Consider the following 25175-nt stretch of genomic DNA (forward strand, 5'->3'; position numbering starts at 1 on the left):
TTGGAGCGCTAGCCGCCGACTTCACCTTGACTTCCTACGTCTCCGGGCCGCCAAACGCATCGGGTGAAGTCCTTCGTCCTTCTGCCGATCGCTGGAACGCAGGTGAGCACGGGTGTTGATGAGCAAATGAGGGCTGGCTGGCGTAGGTGGAGAGCTAATGTTTTTAGCATAGCTCTGTGCAGTCCGGTTGCTAAGTTAGCTTCAATGGCGTCGTTAGCACAGCATTGTTAACCGTCCTCTTAATTAAATTTATATCTCATGACACATGTAATATGGCTTTTCATTTTTTGCGGCTCCAGACAGACTTCTTTTTGTTTTTTTTGGTCCAATATGGCTCTTTCAACATTTTGGGTTGCCGACCCCTGTCATAGTGTAACGACCTGGAATGACACTTTATGTGTGGTGTTGGAGTTGTCCCACTTTTTGTGTGTCTGTAAACGCATCACTGGCTAAGTGCCATATGTGCATGTGTTGGCGCAAGTGAGAAAGAGCGAGCGGGTGCTGTTGATGTAACAAAGTTGCTTTTGGTCTGGTTTGTACTGCAGAAAATGACCACTTTTACTAGATATCCATTTTTTGACTAATGTTTTGGTGATGTGTTTATGGCCGACAATAAATGATAAATGGGTTATACTTGTATAGCGCTTTTCTACCTTCAAGGTACTCAAAGCGCTTTGACAGTATTTCCACATTTACCCATTCACACACACATTCACACACTGATGGAGGGAGCTGCCATGCAAGGCGCTAACCAGCAGCCATCAGAGGCAAAGGGTGAAGTGTCTTGCCCAAGGACACAACGGACGTGACTAGGAAGGTAGAAGGTGGGAATTGAACCCCAGTAACCAGCAACACTCCGATTGCTGGCACAGCCACTCTACCAACTAAAGACTTTAGCTCAGTAAAGTGATGGATGGAAGTCATGTCCTCAAATCATCTCGACAGACGTTACAATATTTGAACAATGATGACGAAAACTGTGTTCTCTGTCGTGTCCGTGTGTCGAAAATTGTTATGCGCTTATTTTTTTATTTGATTTTGTGATAGATTTGCTGTGCGCAGAGGACGCTTGAGCAGTGCACAATTGCACAGGCGCGCACCTTAGAGGGAACGTTGGGGTGGAGTATGTATTCATTTGTAATGAGAAACAGTTAAATTAACCCCCACATTTATTAAATGAATGAAAATGTGTGCAAAACTGGACCAGAAGTGATTGGTAGTTAAGGAGCTTTGCGCCTAGAACAATCCGGATGGTTCTTTTCCTCTTTGGTCCGGAGGACACGACGTCCACAGTTTCCAAAAACAATTTGAAATGTGGACTCGTCAGACCACAGAACACTTTTCCACTTCGTATCAGTCCATCTTAGATGAGCTCAGGCCCAGCGAAGCCGACGGCGTTTCTGGGTGTTGTTGATAAAACGGTTTTCGCCTTGCATAGGAGAGTTTTAACTTGCACTTACAGATGTAGCGACCAACTGTAGTTACTGACAGTGGGTTTCTGTAGTGTTCCTGAGCCCATGTGGTGATATCCTTTACACACCGATGTGGCTTGTTGATGCAGTACAGCCTGAGGGATGGAAGGTCACGGGCTTAGCTGCTTACGTGCAGTGACTTCTCCACATTCTCTCAACCCTTTGATGATATTACGGAGCGTAGATGGTGAAATCCCTCAATTCCTTGCAATAGCTGCTTGAGAAAGGTTGTTCTTAAACTGTTCAACAATTTGCTCAGGCATTTGTTGACAAAGTGGTGACCCTCGCCCCATCCTTGTTTGTGAATGACTGAGCATTTCATGGAATCTACTTTTATACCCAATCATGGCACCCACCTGTTCCCAATTAGCCTGCACACCTGTGGGATGTTCCAAATAAGGGTTTGATGAGCATTCCTCAACTTTATCAGTATTTATTGCCACCTTTCCCAACTACTTTGTCACGTGTTGCTGCCATCAAATTCTAAAGTTAATTATTATTTGCACAAAAAAAAAGTGTATGAGTTTGAACATGAAATATGTTGTCTTTGTAGCATATTCTACTGAATATGGCTTGAAAAGGATTTGCAAATCATTGTATTCCGTTTAAAGAGAGGAACCACCACCCCTTCTTTAAAAAGGGGAACCGGAGGGCGTGTTCTAACTATCGTGGGATCACACTCCTCAGCCTTCCCGGTAAGGTCTATTCAGGTGTGCTGGAGAGGAGGCTACGCCGGATAGTCCAACCTCGGATTCAGGAGGAACAGTGTGGTTTTCGTCCTGGTCGTGGAACTGTGGACCAGCTCTATACTCTCGGCAGGGTCCTTGAGGGTGCATGGGAGTTTGCCCAACCAGTCTACATGTGTTTTGTGGACTTGGAGAAGGCATTCGACCGTGTTCCTCTGGAAGTCCTGTGGGGAGTGCTCAGAGAGTATGGGGTATCGGACTGTCTGATTGTGACGGTCCGCTCCCTGTATGATCAGTGCCAGAGCTTGGTCCGCATCGCCGGCAGTAAGTCGGACACGTTTCCAGTGAGGGTTGGACTCCGCCAAGGCTGCCCTTTGTCACCCATTCTTTCATAACTTTTATGGACAGAATTTCTAGGCGCAGTCGAGGCGTTGAGGGGATCTGGTTTGGTGGCTGCAGGATTAGGTCTCTGCTTTTTGCAGATGATGTGGTCCTGGTGGCTTCATCTGGCCAGGATCTTCAGCTCTCGCTGGATCGGTTCGCAGCTGAGTGTGAAGCGACTGGGATGAGAATCAGCACCTCCAAGTCCGAATCCATGGTTCTCGCCCAGAAAAGGGTGGAGTGCCATCTCCGGGTTGGGGAGGAGACCCTGCCCCAAGTGGAGGAGTTCAAGTACCTCGGAGTCTTGTTCACGAGTGAGGGAAGAGTGGATGGTGAGATCGACAGGTGGATCGGTGCGGCGTCTTCAGTAATGCGGACGCTGTATCGATCCGTTGTGGTGAAGAAGGAGCTGAGCCGGAAGGCAAAGCTCTCAATTTAGCGGTCGATCTACGTTCCCATCCTCACCTATGGTCATGAGCTTTGGGTTATGACCGAAAGGACAAGATCACGGGTACAAGCGGCCCAAATGAGTTTCCTCCGCCGGGTGGTGGGGCTCTCCCTTAGAGATAGGGTGAGAAGCTCTGCCATCCGCGGGGAGCTCAAATTAAAGCCGCTGCTCCTCCACATGGAGAGGAGCCAGATGAGGTGGTTCAGGTATCTGGTCAGGATGCCACCCGAACGCCTCCCTAGGGAGGTGTTTAGGGCACGTCCGACCGGTAGGAGGCCACGGGGAAGACCCAGGACACGTTGGGAAGACTATGTCTCCCGGCTGGCCTGGGAACGCCTCGGGATCCCCCGGGAGGAGCTGGACGAAGGGGCTGGGGAGAGGGAAGTCTGGGCTTCCCTGCTTAGGCTGCTGCCCCCGCGACCCGACCTCGGATAAGCGGAAGAAGATGGATGGATGGATGGATGGATTCCGTTTATATTTACACCTAACACCATTTCCCAACTCCTATGGAAACGGGTTTGTAGGTAAAAAATGTCATCATCAAATCCTTAGGAGTGGCCATAGCTGCTATGTGGCTCTCAAAGAAAACAAGTTTGACTGCCCAGATTTAAATGAACTAAAGGTAGTACAGCCAAAGAAATAAAAAACCCACAAAGTTCACTGAAAGAAATCCATGCAGTCTTTTTGGTTTCAGTATTCTTTCACAGTCAATGTAATCACACTCATAGGAGCCAATGAAAAGCTCGTCAACTAGCATGACTCCATTCTTTTGGGAGGAGTGTGTCATAGACGACACTACTGAGCAGGTGTGTGTGTGTGTGTGTGTGTGTGTGTGTGTGTGTGTGTGTGTGTGTGTGTGTGTGTGTGTGTGTGTGTGTGTGTGTGTGTGTGTGTGTGTGTGTGTGTGTGTGTGTGTGTGTGTGTGTGTGTGTGTGTGTGTGTGTGTGTGTGTGTTTTCAGGACACGGCTAATAATAGTTTAGTATCAGGAGCATTGTGTACTAGTCTGCGTTAGGGTCACGGTCATGTCTTCATGGCAGATATTATGTGCAGAGATGTAGGTCAGGGTTCTTGGCTTGCTGTTCTCCTTTCTAAGTATAGGGGGGGGGGGGGGGGAATTCCAAATAAAGCAGGGGTGGCCACACTTTTTCAGCAGGCGAGCTACTTTTCAATGTACCAAGTGGAGGTCATCTACCTCATTCATATATAGCATTTATATTGATGAAAGAGAGGTTAACAAGTGAAAGGTGTGTCATGATAATACGAGCATGTTTAACATTCCTTTCTTTCATGAAGACAAGAATATAAGTTGGTATGATTGTGATGACTTGCATTGATTGGAATCAGACAGTAGTGATGATAACCTCCACATTTTACAATGAAGTCCTCCTTTCTGTCCAATACCACATGAAAGTGCTTCCATACTCCTTTTTATGCACTTTACAAGAAATACAAACTCCCTAGCCTGCTAGCTTGTGCGCGCTAGCTTTCTGAGACTCTTACTTTGTTAGCGCAGGCAGGATGAAGCAGGGCTTTTATTGTGAAGACAGGATCTGTGCAGGCGGTCTTTAGAGTTTTGACGGCAGGTATGTTGAAATAAAAAGTGTTTCTCGCCTGCCTGTCGGTCGTTTTTTCTCAATAATGATCTGGCAGCAGCCAGTGTCATGTCACAAGACCCTCGGGTGCCGTGAATGTCAATCAAGTGACCAAAGTCACGTCTTGGTGAAGATTGATGATCCATCATTTTTAGGTCTATTTTTTGAACGCCTGTCTGGCGATGGACTGACACACCCTCTACCCTCCACCGCTAGCTGGACATCCACATAATGATGTAAAGCAGACCTGGGTAAATGAAGGCCCGGGGGCCACATGCGGCCCGTTAAGCTTTTCAATCTGACTTGCCGGGCATTCCCAAATAATTTTTTTATATCTTTAAGATGTAAAGTGTAGCTGCCATTATGATGTGCACTCATGTTTTATAATGACCGCAAGTCTTCAACTATACTAAGTAGGGATGTCCGATAATATCGGCCTGCCGATATTATCGGACGATAAATGTGTTAAAATGTAATATCGGAAATTATCGGTATCGTTTTTTTTATTGTCTGTATCGTTTTTTTTTTTTTTTTTTTTTTTTATTAAATCAACATAAAAAACACAAGATACACTTACAATTAGTGCACCAACCCAAATAATCTGGTTCCTACATGATATATCAATTAATATCAATACAGTCTGCAAGGGATACAGTCCGTAAGCACACATGATTGTGCGTGCTGCTGCTCCACTAATAGTACTAACCTTTAACACTTCATTTTACTCATTTTCATTCATTACTAGTTTCTATGTAACTGTTTTTATATTGTTTTACTTTCTTTTTTATTTAAGAAAATGTTTTTAATTTAGTTATCTTATTTTATTATTTTTTTAAAAAAGTACCTTACCTTCACCATACCTGGTTGTCCAAATTAGGCATAATAATGTGTTAATTCCACGACTGCATGTATCGGTTGATATCGGTATCGGTTGATATCGGTATCGGTAATTAAAGAGTTGGACAATATCGGAATATCGGATATCGGCAAAAAGCCATTATCGGACATCCCTAATACTAAGTCTTTCTATGCTTGGAATCTGTGCTTTTGCATGATATTTTAGTGACTAGTGTTGTCCTGATACCAATATTATTTTGATACCTTTCAGTACTTTTCTAAATAAAGGGGACCAGAAAAAATTGCATTATTGGCTATATTTTAACAAAAAAATCTTAGGGTACGGCGGACCGGTACTTTTCAGAGGCGGTATGGTACCGAATATGATTAGGGCTGCAACTAACGATTAATTTGATAATCGATTAATCTGTCGATTATTACTTCGATTAATCGATTAATAATCGGATAGAAGAGACAAACTACATTTCTATCCTATCCAGTATTTTATTGAAAAAAACTGGCACCATACTTATTTTGATTATTGTTTCTCAGCTGTTTGTAAATGTTGCAGTTTATAAATAAAGGTTTAGTAAAAAAATAAAATAAAATTTAAAAAGATTATTAAAAAATAAAAAAAACCTCTGCGCATGCGCAAAGCATAGATCCAACGAATCGATGACTAAATTAATCGGCAACTATTTTAATAATCTATTTTAATCGATTTAATTGATTAGTTGTTGCAGCCCTAAATATGATTCATTAGTATCGCAGTACTATACTATTACCCGTATACCGTACAACCCTTCTAGTTACTATGGTAATCTACCTCACAGAAGATCAGACGAGGCACCAAGCAGTGTGGGTGTGGCTTGATTGTAAAATATGTCGATTGAGAGGGGGGTGTGACGTTCTTATGTTCTCAATATTCAGGTTTTTATCGTTCATAGAAAAATTTAAAATTCCATTCCGTTCATAAGGCGGTCTGTCATAACATTTTTAGCATTCAATTAGACTTTATTGTGAGGTTTTGTATTAGTTTTCCTAAAAAATAGATATACCGGCCCCCAGACACTAAATTTGGCCCCTGGGTCAAAATAATTGCCCAGGCCTGATCTAAAGAGTAGTTGAGTAAAAAGAGCATTTAACAGCACACGGCTGGGAGGCCTGAGAGCCTTAACGTGGACCCCGACTTTAACAAGTTGAAAAACTTATTGGGGTGTTACCATTTAGTGGTCAATCGTACGAAATATGTACTGTACTGTGTAATCTACTAATAAATATGTACTGTACTGTGTAATCTACTAATAAATATGTACTGTACTGTGTAATCTACTAATAAATATGTACTGTACTGTGTAATCTACTAATAAATATGTACTGTACTGTGTAATCTACTAATAAATATGTACTGTACTGTGCAATATACTAATAAATATGTACTGTACGGTGCAACCTACTAATAAAAGTTTCAATCAATCAATCGAGCCACCTGGGAGATTGCTCCATAGTCAACTTGAAACATTGCGTGGCATTGTGAGGCACGTTAGGCAACTCCGATCAAGACGGTGCACACCCTTCTTTCTCAGCCTTATCTCTGCTTGTCACAGGTGTGAAAACCCACGTGTGTTCAAGCTGGGCCTGATCTCAGGGATCTGGTGGGCGCTGGCTCTGCTCTGCTGGATCAGCGACAAGATATTCTGTGAAATGTGGTCGTCGGTCAACTTTCCCTACCTGCACTGTGCCTGGTAAGCTCACACTCAACCAACAAGCATGGACGTACGCCAGGGACGAGCAGAATAATCAGGGAATTCTGATGAGTTAGGCAATTTCATTGTTGCTTCATTTGGTGTTCAACCCATGAAGACAAAAATGAAAGTGAGCAGAAGTTCAGTCTCGTGGTTTTGAGACAAAAAAAACAATAACATGCTGGAAGCTGGCGGTAGGTAAACCGAGAGAAAATAGAGGGCAGCAAACAATAACAAAAGTCAACAGAACCTGTGGATAAACAGGAGGGGACAAAAGCAGCACAAACTTGTCCGGCTTGATTTAAGAGGGGACATGTGAGAGAGAAAATAGAGAAGAAAATCAATAACACAATTCAACAGCAGCTACAACAATAAAAACATATTGCTTAGTATTGCTTGGTTCAGCTTAGTTTAAGAGGGGACAACACAAATGGAGATTAAAAGCATTAAAAACAATAGTAGCGTTGCCTTCTAGTGCGTGGTTTGGTTTAAGAGGGGACATCAAAATGGAGATTAAAAGCATTAAAAACAATAGTAGCGTTGCTTTCTAGTGCTTGGTTTGGTTTAAGAGGGGACATCAAAATGGAGATTAAAAACAAGCAACAGCAATAACAACATTGCCTCTTGGTTTAAACAGTGAGCATATATAAATAGAGAGAGAAAATCAATGAACGACATTAGTAGCATTGTCTTCTAATGCTTGGTTGGAATTAGGAGGGGACAACAAAAAAGGAGATTAAACTAATAAAACAACAAGCAACAGCAATAACAACATTGCCTCTTGGTTTAAACAATGAGTATATATAAATAGAGAATAAAGTCCAATGAGTAACAATAGTAGCATTGCTTGGTTGAGTTTAGTTTAAGAGGGGACAACAAAAATGGAGATTAAAAACAAGCAACAGCAGTAACCATATTGCCTCTTGTTTTAAACAAAATAGAGAGAGAAAGTCAATGAACATCAATAGTAGCATTGCCTTCTAATGCTTGGTTGGAATTAGGAGGGGACAACAAAAATGGAGATTAAAATAATAAAACAACAAGCAACAGGAATAACAACACTGCCTCTTGGTTTAAACAATGAGCATATATAAATAGAGAGAATACAATTCAATGAACAACAAGAGTAGCATTGCCTTCTAATGCTTGGTTGGAATTAAGAGGGGACAACAAAAATGGAGATTAAAAACAAGCAACAGCAATAACAACATTGCCTCTTGTTTTAAACAAAATACAGCAAGGGTCACCAACGCGATGCCCGCGGGCACCAGGTAGCCCGTAAGGACCAGATGAGTAGCCCGCTGGCCTGTTCTAAAAATAGCTCAAATAGCAGCACTTACAAGTGAGCTGCCTCTATTTTTTAAATTGTATTTATTTACTAGCAAGCTGGTCTCGCTTTGCCCGACATTTTTAATTCTAAGAGAGACAAAACTCAAATAGAATTTGAAAATCCAAGAAAATATTTTAAAGACTTGGTCTTCACTTGTTTAAATAAATTCATTCATTTTTTTTACTTTGCTTCTTATAACTTTCAGAAAGACAATTTTAGAGAAAAAATACAACCTTAAAAATGATTTTAGGATTTTTAAACACATATACCTTTTTACCTTTTAAATTCCTTCCTTTTCTTTCCTGACAATTTAAATCAATGTTCAAGTAAAAAAAAAATTGTTATTGTAAAGAATAATAAATAGATTTTAATTTAATTCTTCATTTTAGCTTTTATTTTTCCGACGAAGAATATTCGTGAAATATTTTTTTAACTTATTATGATTAAAATTCAAAAAAATTATTCTGGCAAATCCACAAAATCTGTAGAATCAAATTTAAATCTTATTTCGAAGTCTTTTGATATTTTTTAAAATTTTTGTTCTGGAAAATCTAGAAAAAATAGTCATTTGTCTTTGTTAGAAATATAGCTTGGTCCAATTTGCTATATACTCTAACAAAGTGTAGATTGGATTTTAACCTATTTAAAACATGTCATCAAAATTCTAAAATTAATCTTAATCAGGAAAAATTACTAATGATGTTCCATAAATTATTTTTTAAAGTTTTTATCTTCTTTTTTTCGGTTGAATTTTGAATTTTAAAGAGTCGAAATTGAAGACAAACTATGTTTCAAAATTTAATTGTCATTTTTTTCGTGTTTTCTCCTCTTTTAAACCGTTCAATTAAGTGTAAATATCATTAATTATTAATAATAACATAGAGTTAAAGGTAAATTGAGCAAATTGGCTATTTCTGGCAATTTATTTAAGTGTGTATCAAACTGGTAGCCCTTCGCATTAATCACTACCCAAGAAGTAGCTCTTGGTTTCAAAAAGGTTGCTGACCCCTGATATAGAGAGTGAAAAAGTCAATGAACTTCAATAGTAGCATTGCCTTCTAATGCTTCGTTGGAATTAAGAGGGGACAACAAAAAAGGAGATTAAACTAATAAAACAACAAGCAACAGCAATAACAACATTGCCTCTTGGTTTAAACAGTGGATATATATAAATAGAGAGAAAAAATCAATGAACAACAAGAGTAGCATTGCTTGGTTTAAGAGGGGACAACAAAAATGGAGATTAGAATCAAGCAACAGGAATAACAACATTGCCTCTTGGTTTAAACAGTGGATATATATAAATAGAGAGAATACAAATCAATGAACAACATTAGTAGCATTGCTTGGTTTAAGAGGGGACAACAAAAATGGAGATTAGAAAACAAGCAACATGAATAACTCTTGGTTTAAACAGTGGACATACTGTATATAAATAGAGAGAATACAAATCAATGAACAACATTGCTTGGTTTAAGAGGGGACAACAAAAATGGAGATTATATACAAGCAACAGGAATAACTCTTGGTTTAAACAGTGGACATACTGTATATAAATAGTATATAAATAGAGAATACAAATCAATGGACAACATTGCTTGGTTTAAACAGTGGACATACTGTATACAAATAGTATATAAATAGAGAGGATACAAATCAATGGACAACATTGCTTGGTTTAAGAGGGGACAGAGAATAATTGGACATTTCCCAAAGGAGGGCAGAAAGAGAAAGTTGTAGAGAATAAGTCCGACTGCTTTGACGTTGCCTCACCTCTGCTTCTTAGTCCTGTGACCACACCCAAATGTCATCCCCAGGATGAGTTTGAAGCGTGCTGACCTTGTGTTCCCTGTCACTGTGTAGGCACATCCTCATCTGTCTGGCCTCCTACTTGGGCTGCGTCTGCTTCGCCTACTTCGACGTGGCCTACGAGGCCCCCGAGCGAGGCCCCGTCATCATGTTCTGGCCCAACGAGAAGTGGGCCTTCATTGGCGTCCCTTACGTCTCCTTCCTCTTCGTGCACAAGAAGTCCACTATCAAGGTGACTTAAGGTCGCCTGCGCACTTTCAGGTTGCTCACCTGGATGACGCAGGTGGTCTTTATTACCCAGCAGTGCTTCTGCCAGCAACATGTGCCACTAGCCATGTGGCGCTCCTATCCTACCATGCTGGAAACAACGCATGTGATGGTCCATGAAAGTATTACGCATTTGATGCTTCAGTCCACGTGGTTTACCTGCCACAGGAACTCAGTATTCCACTGCCTCGCATCTCTTGGGTGCAGTCAACCAGCATTAGTGACAACAATGCACTGCTAACTGCTATCATGCAACTCTGTCGTTAGACCCAGCATGCGATTGGAATGCTGTTTACTTTAGGAATAACCCATATATTAGAGAACAATGAATGAAGAGCCATGTAACCAACGTTGAATGTACTGGAATATGTACTGAAGGTTCATAGATATCCTTTTAGTGACAAATAGCAGACAACATTTCAGGTCAATATGGGTTTTTGGTTTTTATTACTTCTTAAGCTAGAAGTAACTTTCTAATCCTCTTTTTTGTTTGATTTATTGATCCTACCATGTTCTCTAGGGCAGTCTTTTTCAACCACTGTGCCGCGGCACACTAGATACAGTCTGGTGTGCCGTGGGAGATGATCTAGTTTCACCTATTTGGGTTTCAAATATTTTATGCAAACCAGTAATTATAATCCGCAAATGATGTGTCGTTGTTGAGTGTCGGTGCTGTCTAGAGCTGGGCAGAGTAACCGTGTAATACTCTTCCATATCAGTAGGTGGCAGCCGGTAGCTAATTGCTTTCGTAGATGTCTGAAACAGCGGGAGGCAGCGTGAAGGTAAATAGGTATCTAATGCTTAAACCAAAAATAAACAAAAGGTGAGCGCCCCTAAGAAGAGGCATTGAAGCTTAGGGAAGGCTATGCGGAACGAAGCTAAAACTGAACTGGCTACAAAGTAAACAAAAACAGAATGCTGGACGACAGCAAAGACTTACTGCGGAGCAAAGACGGCGTCCACAATGTACATCCGAACATTTTTTTTTTATTTATTGAAGTATTTATTTCGAACCTGCACAGTACAACAAAACATTTTTATTTTTATTTTTTTTTACATTTTGGCAGAGACATTTATGCAAGGCTTGAAAAGGGGTTGGATGAAGCAGATGCTTATAATATCCCAACCCCTCTCACTCATTCCACGTGTAACATAAACAATATAATACAAGAACAATACTATACAAACAAAAACAAGAAAAGCTCCTGTACACTAACAATACAATAGTACCACTGTTACTTTGATACAACATGACATGACAGTCAACAATGTCCCCACAAAGAAGGATTAAAAACAACTGAAATAGTCTTGATTGCGTAAACAAAGTAGACGCGGGAAATGTCGCTCGAAGGAAGACATGAAACTGCTACAGGAAAATACCAAAAAAAGAGAGAAAGCCACCAAAAATCGGAGCACAAGACAAGAACTAGATACAGTCTGGTGTGCCGTGGGAGATGATCTAATTTCACCTATTTGGGTTTCAAATATTTTATGCAAACCAGTAATTATAATCCGCAAATGATGTGTTGTTGTTGAGTGTCGGTGCTGTCTAAAGCTAGGCAGAGTAACCGTGTAATACTCTTCCATATCAGTAGGTGGCAGCTGGTAGCTAATTGCTTCGTAAATGTCTGAAACAGCGGGAGGCAGTGTGAAGGTAAATAGGTATCTAATGCTTAAACCAAAAATAAACAAAAGGTGAGCGCCCCTAAGAAGAGGCATTGAAGCTTAGGGAAGGCTATGCGGAACCAAACTAAAACTGAACTGGCTACAAAGTAAACAAAAACAGAATGCTGGACGACAGCAAAGACTTACTGCGGAGCAAAGACGGCGTCCACAATGTACATCCGAACATTTTTATTTTTTTTATTTGAAGTATTTATTTCAAACCTGCACAGTACAACAAAACATTTTTATTTATTTATTTTTTTTACATTTTGGCAGAGACATTTATGCAAGGCTTGAAAAGGGGTTGGATGAAGCAGATGCTTATAATATCCCAACCCCTCTCACTCATTCCACGTTTTACATAAACAATATAATACAAGAACAATACTATACAAACAAAAACAAGAAAAGCTCCTGTACACTAACAATACAATAGTACCACTGTTACTTTGATACAACATGACATGACAGTCAACAATGTCCCCACAAAGAAGGATAAAAACAACTGAAATAGTCTTGATTGCGTAAACAAAGTAGACGCGGGAAATGTCGCTCAAAGGAAGACATGAAACTGCTACAGGAAAATACCAAAAAAAGAGAGAAAGCCACCAAAAATCGGAGCGCAAGACAAGAACTAAACAGCAAAAAACTCCAAATAAGTCCAATGAGATGTGACAGGTGGTGACAGTACACCTACTTTGAGACAAGAGCTATAGTCATGCATGCTTGGTTATGCTTTAAAGGCCTACTGAAATGATTTTTTTTATTTAAACGGGGATAGCAGATCTATTCTATGTGTCATACTTGATCATTTCGCGATATTGCCAAAATTTTGCTGAAAGGATTTAGTATAGAACAACGACGATAAAGATCGCAACTTTTGGTATCTGATAATAAAAAGGCTTGCCCCTAGCGGAAGTAGCGTGACGTAGTCAGTTGAACATATACGCAAAGTTCCCTATTGTTTACAATGATGGCCGCATGAAGTGAGAGAGATTCGGACCGAGAAAGCGACAATTTCCCCATTAATTTGAGCGAGGATGAAAGATTTGTGGATGAGGAAAGTGCAAGTGAAGGACTAGTGGAGAGTTGAAGCTATTCAGATAGGGAAGATGCTGTGAGAGTGACCTGATATTCAGCTGGGAATGACTACAACAGTAAATAAACACAAGACATATATTTACTCTATTAGCCACAACACAACCAGGCTTATATTTAATATGCCACAAATTAATCCTGCATAAAAACACCTGCGTGTTTGTTATGCTAGCTCCTAGCTCCTCTGCTAGCTCCTTGCTCCATAGAACACGCCAATACAATTCAAACACCTGATCAACACACACAATCACTCAGCCCAAAAGACCGTTCACCTAACCCAAGGTTCATAAAGCTTATATATTTTAAAAAGTTACGTATATACGCAAAAAAAAGTTGCGCACATACGGTCAAGCGATCAAATGTTTAGAAGCCAAAGCTGCATACTCACAGTAGCACGTCTGCGTCTTTGTCATCCAAATCAAAGTAATCCTGGTAAGAGTCTGTGTTGTCCCAGTTCTCTACAGGCGTCTGTGTATCCAAGTCAAAAGTCCTCCTGGTTAGAGTCTCTGTTGTCCGAGTTCTTCCATCTTGACTGCATCTTTCGGGAATGTAAACAAAGAAGCGCCGGCTGTGTACTGTTGTGGCTGACTACGTTCGAAAAATACGTCCATTTCGCACCGACAACTTTCTTCTTTGCTTGCTCAGCTTCTTTCTCCATAATGCAATGAACATGATTGCAACAGATTCACCAACACAGATGTCCAGAATACTGTGGAATTATGAAATGAAAACAGAGCTTTTTCGTATTGGCTTCAATGTGGAAGGCATACCCGTGTTCCCCGGGCTACGTCACGCGCATACGTCATCCTCAGAGGCGTTTCGAACCGGAAGTTTAGCGGCAAATTTAAAATGTCACTTTATAAGTTAACCCGGCCGTATTGGCATGTGTTATAATGTTAAGATTTCATCATTGATATATAAACTATCAGACTGCGTGGTCGCTAGTAGTGGCTTTCAGTAGGCCTTTGAAGTCATATCCAACACTTGTGAGGACTTTTTACTGTCAACTGAGTTTCGTTTTTTACTGATTTCTGCTGGTGGTGTGCCTCCGGATGTTTTCAACGCAAAAAAATGTGCCTCGGCTCAAAAAAGGTTGAAAAACACTGCTCTAGGGTGTGTTCAGTATTTTAGATGGTATACTTACAAAAAGTATGGCACATGTGTATGAACAAGCCAAAATCCAACTGGATGCTAAAGGAAAGAAAGATGCACAATCCTCCTATGCACATGTTCATGCCAGGGATGCCCAAATGTGGCCCGTTGGCACATATTTATAGTGGCGTCTTGCAAGCTGCACAATCATGGACGCCAAGACCGCCAGCCTACACTGTTAAAAAAAAAGGCAGCAGATTTTACTGTAAAAAAACCCCAACAACTGGCAGCTCAGTTGCCAGAAGTTGGAGGTAAAATCATCATTTTGACATTTTAAAAACAGCGAACGTAGATTTTACGGTAAAAAAGTAGCAGCTCAGTCGCCAGAATTGTGCCGTAAATATAAAAGTGGTACTGTTTGTGTAAGTTGTAGTCATGCAGTTTGTGTAAGTTGTAGTCATGCAGTTTGTGTAAGTTGTAGTCATGCAGTGTACAAAACAAACTGGCAGCTCAGTCAAAAACAACAGTTGTTCCATTTACAGTCATGCGGTGTAACAACACCAACAAATGTAAGGTATAGGGATGTCCGATAATGGCTTTTTGCCGATATTGTCCAACTCTTTAATTACCGATACCGATATCAACCGATATATACAGTCGTGGAATTAACACATTATTATGCCTAATTTGGGCAACCAGGTATGGTGAAGATAAGGTACTTTTAAAAAAAAATGAATCAAATAAAATAAGATAAATAAATTAAAAACATTTTCTTGAATAAAAAAGAAAGTAAAACAATATAAAAACAGTTACATAGAAACTAGTAATGAATGAAAATGAGTAAAATGAAGTGTTAAAGGTTAGTATTATTAGTGGAGCAGCAGCACGCACAATCATGTGTGCTTACGGACTGTATCCCTTGCAGACTGTATTGATATATATTGATATATAATGTAGGAACCAGAATATTAATAACAGAAAGAAACAACCCTTTTGTGTGAATGAGTGTAAATGGGGGAGGGAGGTTTTTTGGGTTGGTGCACTAATTGTAAGTGTATCTTGTGTTTTTTATGTGGATTTAATAAAAAAAAAACAAGAAAAAAAAAAAAAAAAAAAAAACGATACTGATAATTAAAAAAAACGATACCGATAATTTCCGATATTACATTTTAACGCATTTATCGGCCGATAATATCGGCAGATATCGGACATCTCTAATTATTATGCCTAATTTGGGCAACCAGTTATGGTGAAGATAAGGTACTTTTTTAAAAAATGAATCAAATAAAATAAGATAAATAAATTTAAAACATTTTTTTGAATAAAAAAAGAAAGTAAAACAATATAAAAACAGTTACATAGAAACTAGTAATTAATAAAAATTTGTAAAATGAAGTGTTAAAGGTTAGTACTATTAGTGGAGCAGCAGCACGCACAATCATGTGTGCTTACGGACTGTATCCCTTGCAGACTGTATTGATATATATTGATATATAATGTAGGAACCAGAATATTAATAACAGAAAGAAACAACCCTTTTGTGTGAATGAGTGTAAATGGGGGAGGGAGGTTTTTTGGGTTGGTGCACTAATTGTAAGTGTATCTTGTGTTTTTTATGTGGATTTAATAAAAAAAAAAACAAGAAAAAAAAAAAAAAAAAAAAAACGATACTGATAATTAAAAAAAACGATACCGATAATTTCCGATATTACATTTTAACGCATTTATCGGCCGATAATATCGGCAGATATCGGACATCTCTAATTATTATGCCTAATTTGGGCAACCAGTTATGGTGAAGATAAGGTACTTTTTTAAAAAATGAATCAAATAAAATAAGATAAATAAATTTAAAACATTTTTTTGAATAAAAAAAGAAAGTAAAACAATATAAAAACAGTTACATAGAAACTAGTAATTAATAAAAATTTGTAAAATGAAGTGTTAAAGGTTAGTACTATTAGTGGAGCAGCAGCACGCACAATCATGTGTGCTTACGGACTGTATCCCTTGCAGACTGTATTGATATATATTGATATATAATGTAGGGAGCAGAATATTAATAACAGAAAGAAACAACCCTTTTGTGTGAATGATTATGAATGGGGGAGGGAGGTTTTTTGGGTTGGTGCACTAATTGTAAGTATCTTGTGTTTTTTATGTCAATTAAATTTAAAAAAAACAACAACAAAAAACGATACTGATAATAAAAAAAAACGATACTGATAATTTCCGATATTACATTTTAACGCATTTATCGGCCGATAATATCGGCAGACCGATATTATCGGACATCTCTAGTAAGGTACAATTCCGGTGACTGAGCTGCCAGTTTTTTTTAATTTTTATTTTCTATTAATCAGTCCAACAACGCCATAATAATACAATTCCAATTCCAAAACCAAACCCGGCCCGGCAACATTCAGAGTAGCAATCAACAGAGCATCTGAGAGGACACACAAACAATCCAAAATGATTTTTAATCATAAAATCTATAGATTTTTGTTTTCTTTTTACAGGTTAACTAGTTGCATTTATATTCAGGAACCCCTGCTCTAGGGTCAAGTCGAGACTTTTTGACGCCCACGTCCTGTAATGAAAACCAAAAGGCTTTGAAATGTAGCATCCTGCACACGTCTGACCTGGCTGGCTGGGTCCAGTTTGAAAGCCAGCGGATAAAAAAATCTCTAGGAGGAGCTGCTTACTGAACAACACCAGGAAATGGCCAACATCTGCAGAAAATGACATTTTTGAATGTTTTTCAGGTTAGAAATGTACAAAAGCAGTGAAGTTGTGTAAATGGTAAATAAAAAGAGAATACAACAAATCCTTTTCAACTTACACTAGTGTTCCAAAGTTTGGGGTCACATGTAAATGTCCTTATTTTTGAAGGAAAAGCACTGTACTTTTCAATGAAGATAACTTTCAACTAGTCTTAACTTTACAGAAATACACTCTATACATTGCTAATGTGCTAAATGACTATTCTAGCTGTAAATGTCTGCTTTTTGGTGCAATATCTACATAGGTGTATAGAGGCCCATTTCCAGCAACTATCACTCCAGTGTTCTAATGGTACAATGTGTTTGCTCATTGGCTCAGAAGGCTAATTGATGATTAGAAAACCCTTGTGCAATCATGTTCACACATCTGAAAACACTTTAGCTCGTTACAGAAGCTACAAAACGGACCTTCCTTTGAGCACATTGAGTTTCTGGAGCATCACGTTTGTGGGGCTCAATTAAACGCTCAAAATGGCCAGAAAAAGAGAACTTTCATCTGAAACTCCACAGTCTATTCTTGTTCTTAGAAATGAAGGCTATTCCACTAAATTGTTTGGGTGACCCCAAACTTTTGAACGGTAGTGTATGTTCAATTAATAGACTGCAAAGACAAGATATTTCATGTTCACACTGAGAAACTTTGCAAATAATCATGAACTTAGAATTGAATGGCAGCAACACATTGCATAAAAGGCATTTTTACCAGTGTGTTACATGGCCTTTCCTTTTAACAACACTCAGTAAAGGTTTGGGAAGTGAGGAGACACATTTTTGACGTGGAATTCTTTCCCATTCTTGCTTGATGTACAGCTTAAGTTGCTCAACAGTCTCCCTTCTCATATTTTAGCTGCCACACATTTTCAATGTCTGGACTACAGGCAGGCCAGTCTAGTACCCACACTCTTTTACTATGACTGTTGTAACACCTGGCTTGGCATTGTCTTGCTGAAATAAGCAGGGGCGTCCATGATAACAACATATGTTGCGCCAAAAGCTGTATGTACCTTTCAGCATTAATGGTGCCTTCACAGATGTGTAAGTTACCCATGTCTTGGCCACTAATACACCCCCCTTTTAATCCGGATGGTTCTTTTCTGTTTTTTTTCCAGAGGACACGACGCCCACAGTTTCCAAAAACAATTCCTCAAGTCTTTTTTGCCACTTGTGCCAGCTTTTTTGAAACATGTTGCAGGCATCAAATTCCAAATGAGCTAATATTTGCAAAAAATAACAAACTTGACCAATTCCAACATGAAATATCTTGTCTTTGCAGTCCATTCCATTGAATATAAGTTGAAAAGGATTTGTTGTAGTCTCTTTTTATTTAGCATTTACACAACTTCACTGCTTTGGGCCTCCGTACATAAAAGATGCAGATTTGTACATCAACTGAGTTAGACACACTGCTGTGCGACAATAACTGCGATCTTATATTTATTTCTACATGAGGCTAAATTCCTCACATGGTTAAAAATCAGTGTTTGGCTCGCGGATCTTTGGCACATTCTCACTTTGGCCTTTGCAGGCAAAATGTTTGGGCAGCCCTGGTTTATGCTAATCTTCCTGGCGTTATGAATGCATCAAGACCATTTTTTTTAATTATTTTTTTGTATGGGTAACATATTCAGACAGATTTTACTGTCATTATTTGGCTGAAAATGAAGTGAAAGTCTATTAGGGATGTAAAAGGGAAACATTGCTTTAAAGCTAACATGGTCACCAAAACCTCCCGTCCAAATAACGACATAGGAAGAGGAATGATGAAGGATGAGGATGAGGAGTAGAATGAATGAATGAATGCTTTTGATAGCCTATATTTACTTCCTTTGTATTGCCAAATGCTCTTCTATTTTTCAACGTGGCCTCCAGAAGTCCTGGACAGTATTGGCAATGTGAGCACATTCGTATTTATCAAGTGTTTATAAGGTAAGTTGTTCTTTTTCTTTCGTTGGCAGCACAAAAGAAATATTTATTTTCATAATTTATGCTGTTTTATAAACAAATATTTGTAATAGCATATATAACATTGGTACTTTTTTTATGCAATAAATTGAGCCAATTGAGTTCGCCTGGTGTCTTTTGTCCACTAGGGGGCAGACTTGTTCCACTTCGTTGATTTACAGTACGGCTCATGTACAGTACAGTACAGTACAGTGGATTATCTTTTTTTGTTTGTTGATTTTCAGACACAAGTGACATAAGTTGTGTAGCATACATCAAATGCTGTTTTCCCATCAACTAGTCCGGGGGTCGGCAACCCGCGGCTCTAGAGCCGCATGCGGCTCTTTAGCGCCGCCCTAGTGGCTCTCTGGAGATTTTTCAAAAATGTATGAAGAATGGAAAAAGATGAGGGGAAAAAAATCTTTTTTTTTTTGTTTTAGAATGTTTTCTGCAGGAGGACAAACATGACACAAACCTCGCTAATTGTTATAAATCACACTGTTTATATTAAACATTCTTCACTGATTCAAGTATTTGGCGAGCGCCGTTTTGTCCTACTTATTTTGGCGGTCCTTGAACTCACCGTATAGTTTGTTTACATGCATAACTTTCTCCGACTTTCTAGGATGTGTTTTATGCCACTTCTTTTTCTGTCTCATTTTGTCCACCACACTTTTAACGTTGTGCATGAGTGCACAAAGGTGAGTTTTGTTGATCTTATTGACTTGTGTGGAGTGCTAATCAGACATATTTGGTCACTGCTTGACTGCAAGCTAATCGATGCTAACATGCTATTTAGGCTAGCGATGTGTACATTTATCCCTCATTTGTAGCTATATTTGAGGTCATTTAGTTTCCTTTAAGTCCTCTTAATTACATTTATATCTCATGACACATGTAATATGGCTTTTAATTTTTTGCGGCTCCAGACAGATTTGTTTTTGTATTTTTGGTCCAATATGGCTCTTTCAACATTTTGGGTTGCCGACCCCTGAACTAGTCGAATACAAATATAATAAGTCAAGTAAGAAACCACAGGCAGCCTTAGAGAGATATAGCAACACATAAGCACACAAAAGGCTCATCAACCACCCACACTTCAATTGTGTTTCAATCAGGGTTAAAATGGAGATCCGTCTCGTTCATAGAACAACCAATCAATGTCAGCCTGATCGTCTCCAGTTTCAGAACGAATGATCTTTTTGTAGAAATAATACTACATACTGGATTTGTAAGATTTTAAAAAGCTATATCCTTTTAGCACCAAATACTAAAATATAACCCAATTTTCTATATAATTTTTTCCAAAGCAGTCCAAACTTAGTCCACAAATTAAACAAGGCGGGGGCCTTTTTGATACTTTTCATTTTCCAAACCAACACAATATATAAATTATTTTTTTAACCTTTATAGTTCCCCTCAAATTTAATCCCGGGACACGGAAGAGTCCCAGTCAAACAAAAACTTTGAAAATAAGTAATCTAATAATTTGTAATTGTTTTCTTTATTTTATCCAACGCTTAAAAGTGAATCACCTAATTCAATATTGTAATAACGTGACTCGAACACTTATCAAAGTGTTACTGTTCAAACTGTGTGTAATGTTACACTGGCCCAAAATATTAAATATACTTCTTAAATAAAACATCTGCCTTGTTTTTAATGAATACTTAGACCTACTACACTACTGTATTTAATGTTGTCATTATGGTGGTACTTAATGAATACTTAGGTCTACTACACTACTGTATTTAATGATGTCATTATGGTGGTACTTAATGAATACTTAGGTCTACTACACTACTGTATTTAATGTTGTCATTATGGTGGTACTTAATGAATACTTAGGTCTACTACGCTACTGTATTTAATGTTGTCATTATGGGGGTACTTAATGAATACTTAGGTCTACTACACTACTGTATTTAATGATGTCATTATGGTGGTACTTAATGAATACTTAGGTCTACTACACTACTGTATTTAATGATGTCATGGTGGTACTTAATGAATACTTAGACCTACTACACTACTGTATTTAATGTTGTCATTATGGTGGTACTTAATGAATACTTAGGTCTACTACACTACTGTATTTAATGTTGTCATTATGGTGGTACTTAATGAATACTTAGGTCTACTACACTACTGTATTTAATGTTGTCATTATGGTGGTACTTAATGAATACTTAGGTCTACTACACTACTGTATTTAATGTTGTCATTATGGTGGTACTTAATGAATACTTAGGTCTACTACACTACTGTATTTAATGTTGTCATTATGGTGGTACTTAATGAATACTTAGGTCTACTACACTACTGTATTTAATGTTGTCATTATGGTGGTACTTAATGAATACTTAGGTCTACTACAGTACTTTAAAAAAGTGTCTTTTTTCTCAGTACCTGTATTTAATTTCCTTATCAAATGAATACATTTTTTTTTTTTTTTTATTAATTTTTTTTTTTTTTTTATCGAACTGCTGCACCTGCCAGCGAAGGCCTCTCGTCTCACTTTAAAAAAAACAAAAATGTTATTAATAAAAACTGCTATAGTGAATAATTATTTTATAAAGATATAGACAATTAATAATTATTTAAGTACATGTAATTGTACACCAATACATTCTTAATGATGATTATTTATCAGTTAAAAGCATAATGATGTCAATAAAGTCCCCGGCTGAGGAAGTCCCGCCCCCTGGGACCAATCCGCAGCCTCATTGGTTTCCGCCCGCGTCAATCAAACCGCCGTGTCAAACATTGTGCTCAAATAGAAACTCGTCATTTTTCATCTTTGCTTGAATTCTGCGGCTTCGTCTCGCCCTCCGACAACACCTCTGCTCGTCAGACATCTTTTTACACGCTCTCCTTCCAACTACACCTCTGCTCGTCAGACATCTTTTTACACGCTCTCCTTCCAACAACACCTCTTAACGGACATATTTCACACCGGCGAGTGAGAGCTGGCGACGACAAGACGTCCCAATCGCTCCTTTTTGGAGCTGAAACACGGACGCTGGCTGGAATGAGACGTCGAACGTCGATAAAAGGTTGTGTTTGCCACTAAGCGTCCGTCGCTCGTCCAACCGTCGACGTGATTGTTGGCTGTTGGGACGCAAACATGATGTCGGGGAAGCATTTCAAGGCTCAGGAAGTGAGCTGCTGCATCAAGTACTTCATCTTCGGCTTCAACATCATCTTCTGGGTAAGTGCTGGCTGGTATCTTGGTGTCCTCACTTAGCATTCTCCCTTTAACACCTGAAGATGATGATGTTGTTCATGACGTCACTTAGCATTCTCCCTTTAACACCTGATGATGATGATGTTGTTGTTTATGACGTCACTTAGCATTCTCCCTTTAACACCTGAAGATGATGATGTTGTTCATGACGTCACTTAGCATTCTCCCTTTAACACCTGATGATGATGATGTTGTTGTTTATGACGTCACTTAGCATTCTCCCTTTAACACCTGAAGATGATGATGTTGTTTATGACGTCACTTAGCATTCTCCCTTTAATACCTGAAGATGATAATGTTGTTCATGACGTCACTTAGCATTCTCCCTTTAACACCTGATGATGATGATGTTGTTGTTTATGACTATAAATACACCTGAAGATGATGATGATGATGTTCATGATGTCACTTAGCATTCTCCCTTTAACACCTGAAGATGATGATGATGTTTGTGAGTCACTTAGCATTCTCCCTTTAACACCTGATGATGATGATGATGGTGTTGTTTATGACTATAGATACACCTGAAGATGATGATGATGATGTTCATGACGTCACTTAGCATTCTCCCTTTAACACCTGAAGATGATGATGTTGTTCATGACATCACTTAGCATTCTCCCTTTAACACCTGAAGATGATGTTGTTGTTTATGACGTCACTTAGCATTCTCCCTTTAACACCTGATGATGATGATGTTGTTTATGACTATAAATACACCTGAAGATGATGATGTTGTTTATGACGTCACTTAGCATTCTCCCTTTAACACCTGAAGATGATGATGTTGTTGTTTATGACGTCACTTAGCATTCTCCCTTTAACACCTGATGATGATGATGTTGTTTATGACTATAAATACACCTGAAGATGATGATGTTGTTTATGACGTCACTTAGCATTCTCCCTTTAACACCTGAAGATGATGATGTTGTTGTTTATGACGTCACTTAGCATTCTCCCTTTAACACCTGATGATGATGTCACTTAGCATTCTCCTTTTAACGCCTGATGATGATGATGTTGTTTATGCAAGATGCTTTATTATTGTCCATTCTTTAACATACATAAAAACTGAAATGTCATTTTGGGCACAGTCCCACTAAGAGCAGACATACGTTACAGCAGGGGTCACCGACCTTTTTGAAAGCAAGAGCTACTTCTTGGGTAGTGATTAATGCGAAGGGCTACCAGTTTGATACACACTTAAATAAATTGCCAGAAATAGCCAATTTGCTCAATTTACCTTTAACTCTATGTTATTATTAATAATTAATATTTATCTTTGTGGAAACACTGATTATCTTAATGATTTCTCACAATAAATATATATAGAAACAGATAAATATCAATATGCGACACTTTATTTTTATATTTTCTCTTAAGTGCACATTTTTCAAATTGAACATTTTCAAATGATCACTTCTAAGACAGTCTTGTGAAATCACAATATCCCATTTTAACTAGCTAGCCACTAACATTTTTATAAAAGAGGAGAAAACACGAAAAAAATGAAAATTACATTTTGAAACATAGTTTATCTTCAATTTCGTCTCTTTAAAATTCAAAATTCCACTGAAAAAAAGAAGAGAAAAACTAGCTAATTCGAATCTTTTTGAAAAAATTAAAAAAATTATTTATGGAACATCATTAGTAATTTTTCCTGATTAAGATTAATTTTTAGAATTTTGATGACATGTTTTAAATAGGTTAAAATCCAATCTGCACTTTGTTAGAATATATAACAAATTGGACCAAGCTATATTTCTAACAAAGACAAATCATTATTTCTTCTAGATTTTCCAGAACAAACATTTTAAAAGAAATTCAAAAGACTTTGAAATAAGATTTGAATTTGATTCTACAGATTTTCTAGATTTGCCAGAATCATTTTTTTGAATTTTAATCATAATAAGTTTGAAGAAATATTTCACAAATATTCTTTGTCGAAAAAACAGAAGCTAAAATGAAGAATTAAATTAAAATTTATGTATTATTCTTTACAATAAAAAAAATAAATTTACTTGAACATTGATTTAAATTGTCAGGAAAGAAGAGGAAGGAATTTAAAAGGTAAAAAGGTATATGTGTTTAAAAATCCTAAAATCATTTTTTAAGGTTGTATTTTTTTCTCTAAAATTGTCTTTCTGAAAGTTATAAGAAGCAAAGTAAAAAAATGAATTTATTTAAACAAGTGAAGACCAAGTCTTTAAAATATTTTCTTGGATTTTCAAATTCTATTTGAGTTTTGTCTCTCTTAGAATTTAAAAGTGTCGAGCAAAGCGAGACCAGCTTGCTAGTAAATAAATACAATTTAAAAAATAGAGGCAGCTCACTGGTAAGTGCTGCTATTTGAGCTATTTTTAGAACAGGCCAGCGGGCTACTCATCTGGTCCTTACGGGCTACCTGGTGCCCGCGGGCACCGCGTTGGTGACCCCTGCTTTACAGTGAGACAAGACGGGGCCGCCAACGGATCAGCCACTTACGGCGCTCCTTTAAAAAAGGTGGGAAAAAGGTAAAGGGGGAAGAGTAAAAAATATCAGTCCAAGGCTGGACCCTCGGAAGGGGGTCCAGACTGAGTCCAAGGGAAAAACCTAATTTAGCATAGCACACATAAACATGTTACATATAATCACAACAACTCGCAACAGAGGGGGGTTTGGGGCCATGGAGGCCGGCCTGCTGCTATAAAGTGCTACTAGCCGTCCATAACCCGGAAGAGGAATTAAGCAGTGGTGGTTAGGGGCGTTGGATGTGGGTGGGGAGTGTGTTTGTATAT

General features: G+C 38.4%; 2 protein-coding genes across 2 annotated transcripts in view; both read left to right on the forward strand.

Annotated features, from left to right (window-relative positions):
• LOC133639675 (alkaline ceramidase 2-like) overlaps positions 1 to 19264 on the forward strand; it is a 49526-nt gene extending 30262 nt beyond the window's left edge. The window contains exons 5-6 of the mRNA XM_062033187.1: positions 7026 to 7163; positions 10357 to 19264. Of these exons, the coding sequence (XP_061889171.1) occupies positions 7026 to 7163; positions 10357 to 10543 (325 nt within the window). The 3' untranslated portion in view covers positions 10544 to 19264. The remainder of the gene's footprint in view (positions 1 to 7025; positions 7164 to 10356) is intronic.
• Positions 19265 to 21905: 2641 nt separating this feature from the next.
• The window catches only part of LOC133639676 (tetraspanin-5), a 36755-nt gene continuing 33485 nt past the window's right edge, over positions 21906 to 25175 (forward strand). The window contains exon 1 of the mRNA XM_062033188.1: positions 21906 to 22359. Coding sequence (XP_061889172.1) covers positions 22276 to 22359 — 84 coding nt within the window. The 5' untranslated portion in view covers positions 21906 to 22275. The remainder of the gene's footprint in view (positions 22360 to 25175) is intronic.

The sequence above is a fragment of the Entelurus aequoreus genome, linkage group LG22 (assembly GCF_033978785.1).
Source record: "Entelurus aequoreus isolate RoL-2023_Sb linkage group LG22, RoL_Eaeq_v1.1, whole genome shotgun sequence".
NCBI lineage: Eukaryota > Metazoa > Chordata > Actinopteri > Syngnathiformes > Syngnathidae > Entelurus > Entelurus aequoreus.